Source organism: Gossypium arboreum, chromosome 7 (genome assembly GCF_025698485.1).
Source record: "Gossypium arboreum isolate Shixiya-1 chromosome 7, ASM2569848v2, whole genome shotgun sequence".
Classification (NCBI taxonomy): domain Eukaryota; kingdom Viridiplantae; phylum Streptophyta; class Magnoliopsida; order Malvales; family Malvaceae; genus Gossypium; species Gossypium arboreum.
In genome coordinates, this window is record NC_069076.1 from 72,417,023 (window position 1) to 72,429,183 (window position 12,161).

At 35.1% G+C, this 12,161-nt stretch overlaps 1 protein-coding gene across 4 annotated transcripts; it reads right to left on the minus strand.

Annotated features, from left to right (window-relative positions):
• Window positions 1–3,680: 3,680 nt before the first annotated feature.
• On the minus strand, window positions 3,681–7,310 carry LOC108463000 (probable E3 ubiquitin-protein ligase RHB1A). Of its 4 annotated transcripts, none has more exons than XR_008286148.1 (6): window positions 7,160–7,310; window positions 6,030–6,149; window positions 5,001–5,364; window positions 4,728–4,837; window positions 4,258–4,344; window positions 3,681–4,054 (listed from the first exon to the last, which is right to left on the minus strand). XR_008286148.1 is itself a non-coding variant. In XM_017763265.2 (6 exons), the coding sequence occupies exons 2-5, from the start codon at window positions 6,090–6,092 to the stop codon at window positions 4,312–4,314; spliced, it is 570 nt and encodes a 189-aa protein (XP_017618754.1). In that variant the 5' UTR covers window positions 6,093–6,149; window positions 7,160–7,310; the 3' UTR covers window positions 3,681–4,054; window positions 4,266–4,311. The 4 variants fall into 4 exon arrangements, 2 of the variants coding, with proteins under 2 accessions (XP_017618754.1, XP_017618654.1); XR_001868042.2 differs by having other exon boundaries at window positions 4,210–4,344; XM_017763265.2 differs by having other exon boundaries at window positions 4,266–4,344.
• Window positions 7,311–12,161: the final 4,851 nt, after the last annotated feature.

The following is a 12,161-nucleotide window of genomic DNA, read 5'->3' on the forward strand; positions in this document are numbered from 1 at the left end:
TTTGACCTCGGGTTAGCAAAAGAGCTTTTGTAAACTCGTATAAGACTCAGAAATGATTATGTAACATATTATGAATGTGTTATATACTTTATTGCATGTATAAATGATTTCATTGTGTTTATAATTGAACATAGTTGCTTTGAAAATGGATGTGGCATCCCGTAGCTCAAACTCGGAATCCGAGTTGGGCATTGAGTGTTACATTGTTGCACAGTGGAAAATTTATTTTTTTCTAAAACCGAGTCTTTGTATTATGTGTAGCAATTTAGCCGCCTAGCCAAAATATTATTGGGCATGTTATTTGTGTTATTTATTTAATTAAAACCTAGTACATGTGTTTTCAACTTAGCAGCCTAGTCATTTCTCGGCTTTTATACGATCTTCTCCTTTATTCTCGAACCTCCAATTTTCTTAAAGATTGGGCTCTAATCACCAAAATCGGTCATAGAATTAAAACTATTAAATTTATAGTGGGAAAAATCAATTCTCTATAGGCTAAAAGTCTAAATTAAGTATCCACGAAAGATATAATTTACTTAGAAAAGAAATCTCATTAAATTTCAATAAAATGGTTGCGCTCATGATGGTATATATTGGTTTAGCCCATAATTGCTATTTATAGGGAAAAAAATACAAAATTTCTACTAGAACAATAAGATACAAAACAATAATGTTTTAATAGAAAACACATAGTCCTAGTAAGACTATAAATGGTAGGCAATGCACACCCCTTTACTGAAAACTAGTGTGCCACCTGTCACATGTTTACGCAGGCTTATTGGGCTTATCTCATGTATTGGGTACAATTATATGCTTACTTGGTATTTAAATCAACTCATATAATTTATCCAACCCAATAACCAATTTTCTATTCTCAAAATATTATTTATTTATTTAAAACTAATTAATTAATTCACTCAATTAAATTATTTTCTCAACCTAATTCTAATTATGTCAAATTCATGACAACTTTACTGTACTAGAATCTATGAATAAATAAATTTAATTGCCTCGTTCTATAAAACTGTGATGACTAATCAATTTAATTTCTTGAACTTCAATTATTTAATTGCAATCAATTAAACAATAATTTGAAGAAATAAATTTAATTTCTATGTCATCTCTTGTTCTTGGTGAGAAAATGCATTTACTGCGGATAGTGATACATGCAAACTATTTCTCTATTCATCGTTTTCATTTATTTGTATTGGTTCAAATCAAATCCATAAAAGGTTGTGTTGAGCTAACGGAAGGACCGACTGGAAATATATAATTAGGGTTCAAATAATTTATAATTAAGTCTAACTCTTCGTTTATTAATTACAACATTATGTAATCATCAAGTCAATCCACTAAAGTACCATGATTGAACTCTCCATTATTATATATCATTACGAAAACAACCCATTTTATGCTCATCCAATGACCTTGTCATGTGTGACGTTACACTCATAGGATTTTTTTTTATCTCTTTAGGTTAAATTCATTCACCAAATATGATCCTGTTTTATCTCATGGTAACCATTATATTTTCCTTCAAGGAAAAATCAATTATTAACACATAGTAATTAAATCATTTGTCCTTGACAAATAACCCGTGGTCACATTACTTTTTAATCAATCATGAAATGCCGATGAAAGGATATCTTTTACCTTATATTGTGTTATGAATTCCACTATTTCAAATGAGACCATACCATTCAAAAGTCATATACTCACCATACCAGCTTTTGGCTCTATTACCAATTAAATTAGGCTTTCAATATATCAAAGTATATAAGTTACATCACAAACGTCACGAGCGACTAAATCTATAAATGGATCTAATATAGATTCAACTTCGACCCTCACTAATTTAATGTCAGTCCCTTGGATCAATTTGCTCAGATTTGATTCTTTAGACTACTGACCATTTTGATTAGCTACTAATATAAGTTGTCTTCTTGCTTTATTATCTGATCACGTGATGAAACTTGATATCAGTTAAAGATTAGGTAATTAGTCAGCTAATATTGGCTTGTACCTTTTGCTTTGCATGCAAAAACCATTGAGGAAAAATGCAAAAGATAATAATGTAAATGATAGAATTTTATTAAATCAATCTATACAAAAAAATTACAATAGAATTTTATTAAATCAATCTGTACAAAAAAATTACAAGTATATATGACAAGATAGCTACACAAAGGGCACTTGACCCCAACACCATCTTGCTAGGGTGTCGCGTGGTTTGGGTTATGGTTTTGCTTTTGGTGAATATTAGAGGACCTCTATTCTTCGTCATTTCATCTTCTTTTGTCTTGCCTCTATGTGACTAATGATTCTTGCATGCTATGTTGAAGCAACTCCTATTGTTGCTTATATGTTTGTTGTTGTTGCTTTTGGAATTGATGAGATCGCTTGAATTGTTATTGTAGGCTTTGGAATTGTTCTTCAACTCTAAGAGCTGTTGGAGATAACATTCTAATTTTGGGTTGTGTATGTTTGATTTTGGTAGTTTCGATAGGTTTCATAATACCTCTATCGAGACAGGCATGACGGGGCATAATAATTGTAAGGGTCATAGTAGTACATTCCAAAATTTTGGTTTGTCTAAGTTTGGTTAACATTTTGGGTTTGGTTTTAAGCTTGATCAGTGGGGATAATGTTTTTGGGTTTGCCATCAGAGAAATATCATGACGAGTATGAGACCACGCTCACCTAAATATTTGAATCTAACAAGGCAGTGAGGAAGGCAGAGTTGGGTTATTCACCTTGTTAGGTACAAGGCAGAGAGCCATCGTAGATGGTGTTTCAAGGAGGTCAGCGTAGAATTGGGAAAGAAGATTGAGGAAGAAGAGAGAGAAAAGAGAGTCCCCTTTTTTCTGTCAAAGTTGAGGGATTTTATACTCTAAGTTGCAGTGTTGAGGTGCCACACTATCGAGTCCCTATTAGCAGGTTAAGAACAAGTGACCAAATGGTCACCATTATATGCCTAGATAGGGTGGTAATTGGACATGTTTTCAATCACTATAGATGAGATATTGGGATGAGATAGTTGAAGTTAGAGATGACGATAAGTAAGTGAGGTCCACACGAGTTTCAAGTCAAAGAATGTTTGTATGAGGTGTTTGAGGAGTAAGTTGACCTCGTGAGTGCCACACCAATGAGTGTAATTAGAATTTTGAATCCAACCCCTAACCAATGTGAAAATGAAATAAAAAGAAAGAAAAGTATAATTACAATTTTAGAGGAAGACAATCAATGCCTCAACGTTTATGCAAAATCAAAGAGTTGATGGAGATGAATTCAACGGGGTATAAAAAAAGTTGCATGGATATTAAGCGTCATGGTATTCATAAAGAAAAATTGAAAAGGGAGACGATGTATAAGGCTAAGAAAAAATGAAAATTGATTCGATATTCCAGTTCTATTTTATTAGTTTTGATTTGTCATTACTTGAAATTATTCAATGCGATTTTAATTTTTGATTCATAAAATAAAAATATATATATTATTGCCTGAACCAAACCAAACCAAACCAAACCAAATTTTATTTTTTATTTAATTTACAATTAGCTTTTATTTTGTTTCTGTAATTTCTATGATATAAAATAAATATTTTCTATATAAATTAGTAAAACTAACTTAAAATATATAAATAATTTTTATTTGAAAAAAAATGAACCGAACTTGTGAAATTCTGTACAGTTCAATTACTCTAATATTTGATTCGATTTTGTTTGATTTGTTAAAATCACATATTGTTTTGTTTTGTTAAAAAGAAAAAAAGAAAGAAAAGAGAGAATCATTTGCTCAAGCTCAACCACCGGGCAAAACAGCAAAGCAGACGACTATAGACAATTAGATTGATCTAAAATTCATACCATATGACATGGTAAGAAATAAACAAAAGGTAAATGTTAAGGAAACCTGTACAAGTAAAACTCTGATTATCATTACTTGAAGCAAGGCAGGCTGACGACTCTCATTCCCTTCCACAAAATAAAGCTCATTTCGATCTGAACCTGATCCCTCCATTGACCTTGTAGTTTACGCCATCCTCCCCAATAATCTGAAAATCGATGACAAATTATTTAACTGCAACAGAGGAGCATTTAACATCCCAAGCTGTGTTTAATATTGTGTCAACTTGGTTCTTTACTCTCACAAGTCACAAACTTGAAGAGTTGGAGAAAAGATTTAACAGCCTGAACACAACAATTTAACCTTTTTATATAACTAGATATCTGATAAAATTCAATCTTGGGGGCACACCATCAGACCTGCTGCAGAACCAAAAACAAATATGTATCTGCAGCATACCAAGCGTCATTGATCAAAAGTCTGGTTTAATTTCATTTCCTGCAACATTAAAGTAGAACTTGTCACTACTCTGTAGACATAAGTATATACATATTAAACATGCCAGGTGATGCAAAGCATAATATTCCGCACAAGGAATAGAAGCTGTGGCGGTTCATTTGAGATGCAAATAAAATAAGACACTGCAATGTGTGTGTGTGTGTGTGTGTGTGTGTGTGTGTTTGTGTGTGTGGAGGAACCATGCAAAGCCCAAGAACTTACACAATCTGCAAGACAGACAAAATTTTAGTCCTTATTGTTGGGTATAGTAAATTGGAGCCAATAAGTCCAAGTCTAAGCCTTGTCCTAAGTTAATCAATGTACCCTGGGCAAACCTATGCTGTATAATCAACTAAAATAAAGTCAACTTAACAGAGGCAAACCTGATCGCAGATAGGGCAGGTGTCACTTCTTTCCATCCACTCCAAAATGCATGAGAGATGAAAATGGTGTTCACATTTAGTGATAAGTTTTGGAATCTCTGTGCCATACTCTGCATGTGCAAATACCATAAGCAAGCCATTACTTATGAGCTGTTAAAGTATTAACAAGGAAACTGCCATTATTTTTAATATGCACAAATCAGTTAGCAGCAGCACAGGATACAGATCTAGCTTTACTGGCAATTAAAGCCTTAGGAAAAGAGATTACATTACCTTCAAGACAAATAGGACAAGCATCCTCTTCTTCTGCCATTGATTCCTTAGACTCGGTTAATTTTGAGACTTCTGATTTCCTTGGCGAAAGAAGCAAACCAGACTGTGTTTTACAGTCTGATTCCTCAAGATCTTCACATGTTGGCAGAGTCTCGAAACTACCTCTACTAAGAGTTTCTCTGAAGGACTCCGAATCGGTTGATTGTGGACATCCCAAGACCACATCATATGGCAATGGTGCAGGAGGTGGTCTAAAGGTGTCAGGTACTTCTAAATCCAAATTAACCAGGAATCTTGCAGCCATTGCAGAGGCTGATCCATCATGAGGTGTTACAGACTCATTCTCTTCCAAAGCTGGTGGACACTGCAGGAGTTTTAAAATTCAAAGAATGATTTTTAATAGATAGAAATTCTCAGAACTTTTATATCACAATAGTAGATAAAAAGAGATCCCCACCAACACAAATTAGAAACTATTGGGAAGCAATCATCATCTAATGGGCTAGAGGCCACTGAAACAAGCAACACAAGGTTCAAGAGTGAATTGAAGTAAACTAAAAGAATCAAATAAGTCAAAGCAGAAGATCACAACTATTTTCAGAAATTTGAGCATACACAACATCTAATATTCAGCTTGCACCTAACATCAAGAAGCTCAAAGGACAGAATGAAGTTTCTAGTTTTGGCAGAAAATCCTGAAGTCAGAAAAGGCTTCCACCATTCATCAGACTCAAAAGATCAGCAGCAGACCACAAATTCTACAACTAGTTCAAGTAAAGGAAGGAAAGAAAAGGAATTAAGAATAACAGTTTCATCAAATAATCAATTTCGAAGGAAGAGTGAATTAGGGGTAGTTCAGAATACTAGTGTTTGCTCGGTTTTCCATCTGTGATAATGGATGGTAATAAGTGATTACTTCCAATATTCCTAAAGAGAACTTCCATTTCTCTACTGTGAACTGTGAAGAAAGAAAAAGTCATAAGATACCACAGGCATTAGAAATGTTTATAAGATGAGCATATTACTAACATAGTAATACACAGGTGTCCCATGCAGAAGAGGTTTCCTGGAAGAACAGCAGCAGCCTCCCATATCCCACAATTATCTTTGTCATTCACCCAATGCAAATGGAGCTTGTTGCATTTTCCCCTGTTATTTGATGTCAGTGGATAAATAGATTATTATAGGTTCAACACATGGGGGACAAAGAAAACAACTTAAAAGATAAAACAAAACAGCTAATGTACTAGTTCAAGAACCATGAAAAAGCCAAGGAATACATCAAATAACCATGGTCAACTTTCCATTTGAAAAGAGCATAGCGCCAGTGGTAGAACAATCAAACAAACATCATTACAAATTCACATAAAGAAAGCAAAAAATCTTCAGAGAATTATCACACCAGAGTCTTTGGTCAAAAATCTTCAGAGAATTATCACACCAGAGTCTTTGGTTAGCTGGGGATAACAAGCTAGCAGGTTAACGAAAAGAACTGAAGTATGCATTACTAGCTTACAGAACATAGCACAGAAGTATGCTAAGGCATACAATTTACAACCTGAGAAAGGAAAAAACAAACAGGCACTCAATAATGCTCCATAAATGGAGAATAAACACGAGGTTAAGTTATCCCATGTGTTCTAGTGCCTCTGGAAGGAAATTTGTCAATAAAATTTTAGCATTTCATGCAAAATCCAGCTGGTTATAAGCTGGAAAACATGAAATTTAGCCTCTTAGCCAAATGTCCAGCTTATCTAAAAAATGGAACATAAAGCAGACCCTAAAGAACTAAAATTGCAAATATCACAAGCAAATTAATAACTTTCACACTTTTGACATCTATTGTCCATAAAGACAATCCAAACATCACTATTTGAAGCTAAGTAGAACACCTAACAGTTAAAACCAAATTGCAGAAACAGTTTCAGATTAAAAAAACCCGAAACTAATCACAAGTTAACTGGAATAACAAAAAATAGAGAAATAATCCTATAAAAAATCAAAGAGATGGAATTCATATCAATTTCATAAATCCTAATTCAAGAGGTCTGGAATAGGATAAGGGGAAAGTCATATATAACACGAGGGGAAAAAAGAAAAAAAGTTCTAATCAATAAAAATCGATTTCATCAGTGAGGAAAAATTAGTAAAGATTTAACCTATAGCAGCGGCGGCGGAGATGAGAAAAGGCCGAGAATTCTAGCTAAATTTCTAACTTTAGAAGAGTGGAAAGGAAGAGAGGAAGAGGATTCGCGGAAATTATTTTTTTCCTTTTTCCTTTACCTTTTTTTAAAATTTTTTTTTATTTTTGTATATAGTAGTATAGTCTCTTAAGAGGGTTAATATGTAATTTACCACTTGAATTTGTTTAAAAATATCTAGTTGGTACTAAAAAGTTTTATATTTAGTTAGTATTTGAACTTGTATTTCGTTATTTAAGTTGGTATCTTCGTACTAACACTATTAATTTATATTGATATGATATTAATAACTAATATGATGATAGTATTTCAATATGTCATGTGATGAGCATAAATTAAAAATATTTAAAATAAATAAATTAATAAAAAGAATATAAATTTTAGGCAATTTACAAGAAAAAGCCTTTTTTTAATATTTACGAAATGGGCAATTCCTCGAAAGAGCGTGATGTCAGTTGACATGTCAGAAAAACGTGTCCCTAGGGGGAGCGTTTTGCCCATTTTTTTAGGGTTAGGATTTTTTTACATTTAAGGTTAGGATTTATGGTTAAGGTTTTAGGTTTAGGGTTTTCAAGAAAAATTAAATAAATTAGGATTTAAGGTTTAGGGTTATTTAATTAAATTAATTATTAATTTAAAAAAATTAGATTAGGGTTTAGGGTTTAAGGTTAATTAATTAAATTATGGATTAGTTTTTTAAATAATTTTGTGTTTAGGGTTATGGAAAAAATATATTAGCAATAAAAAAAATTTGTACAATAGTTTCAAAAAAAATAAATTAGAGAAGACGTATCTGAAAAAATAATTTTGAGAAGATGTTTCTGAACAAATAGTGTCAAAAATGCTTCAAGCGGGATGCACTGTCAGCAAAAGTACTGAAAAAAGCTCCCACGTGGACGTTTTTTTTTATAGTAGTTTCTGAAAAAATAGTTTTGAGAAGATGTTTCTGAACAAATAGTGTCAAAAACGCTTCAAGCAGGATGCACTGTCAGCAAAAGTATTGAAAAAAGCTCTCACGTGGACATTTTTTTTCTACAGTAGTTTCTGAAAAAATAATTTTGAGAAGATGTTTCTGAACAATTAGTGTCAAAAACGCTTCAAGCAAGATGCATTGTCAGCAAAAGTACTAAAAAAAGCTCTCACATGGACGCTTTTTTTTCTACAGTAGTTCCTATTTGGCTTGAGGCTATAAATGAGCCAAATTTTATTCTCAAGTTGCATAAGTTACAGCAAGAAAAATTAGAGACGTTAAGTAGAATAGAAATTGAAGATGAGTGAACGTATTAGTACTGTTATTTACTATGATGGTGAGGTCTGTCACACCGAGAATGGCATTGTTTTTTTATCAGAGAATACAGTGAGACTGGTTTTTAACCAGAACATAGATTTGACAGAACTTTGTATAAGAATTAGGCGTAAAATCTTCGGAACGACGCCAATGAAAGTTTGTCTATTAGGTATCAGTTTTGTGCTTCTGTTGATCCCATGACATATGACTCATTTGACATCAAAGGTGCTTGTATCTTTGAGGCAATGGTGCAGACTTATCTCGCTAGCGGATCACCCTATATTGAGTTATATGTACAATTTTCATCGCCAAATGATGCATTTATGACTTCAACATCTACTACTATTCGAGAGGAATACATGACCCCTGCCAGACACTCTGTTAATGGGTTGCAAAACCCGAAAGCACCCGTGTTTGGTAGCAGTATGGAATACACAACCCCTGCATGACACTCCATCAGTGGATGGGACATGCACCTCAGTGGGTCGATGGTTGATACTGGAAATACGTACTGGGGAATGACATCAACTTCTAGTGGTTGGCAATCTACATCTAATTGGGGATGTTATGAAATGCCCAGAAGAAGGGATGATGTACTACCTACGAGGTCTACCGATGAGGGGACTCGTACGTTGCAGATGATAGTGGGTTAGATAATGAGTTTGATGTGGATCCACCTCGAGAGCCCAGCTCCGTTGGTGCAAAATTTGCATTATTTGCTAAACCGGAGCCTATTCCAACTGAACTTGAAGATGTTGAAGGGGGTTTAGATGAAAAAGAAGATCAACGATTTAGGGCATACTCGTCTACCACATGCATAATATCGATCTATCTGCAGATGATGCATTAGAGTTTCTAGATCTACCACACAGAACTCGTGATCATACAAGTTTGTTATTGGATTCGGGTGAATTGGAAGTTGGTAATGAGTTTTCCAATAAAGATAGTTTTCTTGGTGTATTGAAACAACATAGCATCATGAACGGGGTTAACTACCACGTGGTTAAATCCAAATCCAATAAGTTTGAGGTGAAGTGTGTAGTGCAAGACGGTACATGTTCATAGAAAATCTACACCTTGTTAAGGAAAAGGACAGGGTTGTGGGAGATAAAAAAGTACAAAGGTCCACATACATGTGCTGAAGGTACAGTATTTAGGGTTTTTGAATAATACTGTTATTAGGTAATGTTGCATTATTTAACGTACTTCATCGACAAGTGTTTCACAAGATCATCCCAAGATGGATTCAGATATGTTAGCTAGCTTAATACTATCGACGGTGAAGGTAGATCCCAAGACTTCAGTGCCGGCCTTAATTGCCAATATTCGTAGCCAAATGAGGTACATGCCTTCTTATCGCAAGGCTAGGATAACTAAGCAGAAGGCATTGGAAAAGATGGATAATGGGTAGGACGCTTCATATAATGAAATGTGGCAGTGGTGTGAAGTGCTAAAGAGATACGTCCCAGGTTGCATAACAGACCTTGAAACGGCATTTCTGTACTACAACGACCGATTGCTCCGTGGATACAAAGTGTTCAAGCATCTATTCTGAAGCTTTAAGCAATACTGAGACGCATTTCTATATTACAAGCCATTGGTACAAATTGATGATACCTTTATGTTTGGTAGGTATACCCATCGGTTATTGCTAGTTGTGACATAGGATGGTAGTGGGAGAATCCTTCTAATTGCGCTTGCAATAACACCGAGGGAGTCAGCTGATGACTGAGATTTTTTTCTTTCAAGATTAAGGAGGCATGTCTGCCCCTAACCTGATATCTACGTTATATCAGATCAGGGCACTGGAATACTAGCTACAATTGAGCGACAAGGAAGCCTATGGCATCTCACACATCATCGGTATTGCCTAAGGCATGTTGCATCCAACTACTACGGGCAATTTCGATCTACAAGTGAAAAACGACAAGTGACCAACATGGATATTTAATCTCTATTAATATAATTTGTTTGTAATATTGAATTTATTCTAAATGGAAGAATGGTATGTAATTTTCGCTATACACTTATATTGCCAGGGTATGAGATAAGTGAGGACCGTTTTCATAAGATGTTGGCAGTTTTGCGTTCAGTTAACGAAGAAGGCGCAGGCTACCTCTATAACATACCTTTCGAACAGTGGACACAAGCATATGACAGTGGCCTACGATATGGTCATATGACCTCAAACCTGGCTGAATGCATAAATTCTGTTCTAAAAGGAATGTGTCATTTGCTGATAACATCAGTTGTGCGAGAGATATATTTTCATTTAGTGACACTATTTCCAAAACGAGCAGCGAGTTATGAAGGCCAAATGCAGGGAGGCCATGTATGGTGCATGAAGGTATTGCAAGAAATTAACAAGGTGAAGGCGCGGGCGAACATCATGCACATAGTGTGTCATGATCGAGACAACCTATGGTTTCGTGTGACGGAGTTTGACAGACTGTACCAAGGTATTACTGGCGGGCAATATCGTGTACACTTGAGAAATAGGACTTGCGATTGTAGGAGGTTTGACGCACTTCATTATCCATGTGCTCATGTAATTACAGCTTGTCAAAATCTCCGTCTAGATCCTATGAGCTATGTCGATGAATTGTAAAAAATAGAATACATGTACAACATGTGGGGACACGTATTCCCACCGGTCCTAGATGAACATAAGTGGCCATCTGTATCGCTTGCTCTGTTTAAGTTGTTACCGGATAGAGAATTGCGTAGCAAACCAAAGGGTTGACCTTGCTCGACTAGAATACGTAACAATATGGATATTCGAGAAATAGCCAACTAATAGAAGTTGTACAGATAGTGTAGGAACCAAGGCCATACAAGTCGATCATGTCCAAATCGAAATAGCTGATAATTGTTGTAATAAAACTATGCTGCATTATTTATATTTTATTAAAAATATAAAATATTCAAAATATTGCCTTATTTAAAAGAACTTCTATTTTATTAAAAATATAAAAGTAACATACAATTACTTTATTCAAAACAACTTTTATTTTATTAAATGAAATTATATAAAAAATTTTGTACAAATATATTAAAGAAAATGAATGTTGGTGCTGGCCGGATTTAGTGCCACATGGGGGTTGTCGACAGTTACGCATTGGATTCCTCCTTTGTCCAGCTTTCAGAAGGGGTTATGGTTACTCCGGTGGGAATTTTGGTTCCTCCGGCAAGGGATCTGGTTATGGGTGTTGGGAGGATGACCCACATTGATAGAATAGTGAATATGGAGGTGTTTGAATCACCCATGGTGAAGGTGTTTGAATCCCATAAGGCGATGGGGATTGGTAAAAAGAAGAGCTCCCCGATAGTGCCTCGTACAATCCCTCATGCGACGCTGCCCTATAGATTGGTGGTCCACTCGGAGTAATCGGGAGTGGAGATGAACCAGACCATGCATTCTAACCTACCATAGAATTGGAAAAAGGAAACATATAAGGGTTAAGATACATAAAAGGGCTAGGATACGCACCTACCATAATCTAAAAAGGTTGTGATGTAGGTGTCGTCGGTCGAAGTGCTGGGCCCGGTGATTGTGTGGGCACTGTTGATGGGCATGGTGATTGTATGGGCACTGTTGATCGGCCCGGTGATTATGTGGGCGTTGTTGATAAGCCCGCGTCGTCATCCTTTCTTCTTCGATTTAAAGGGCCC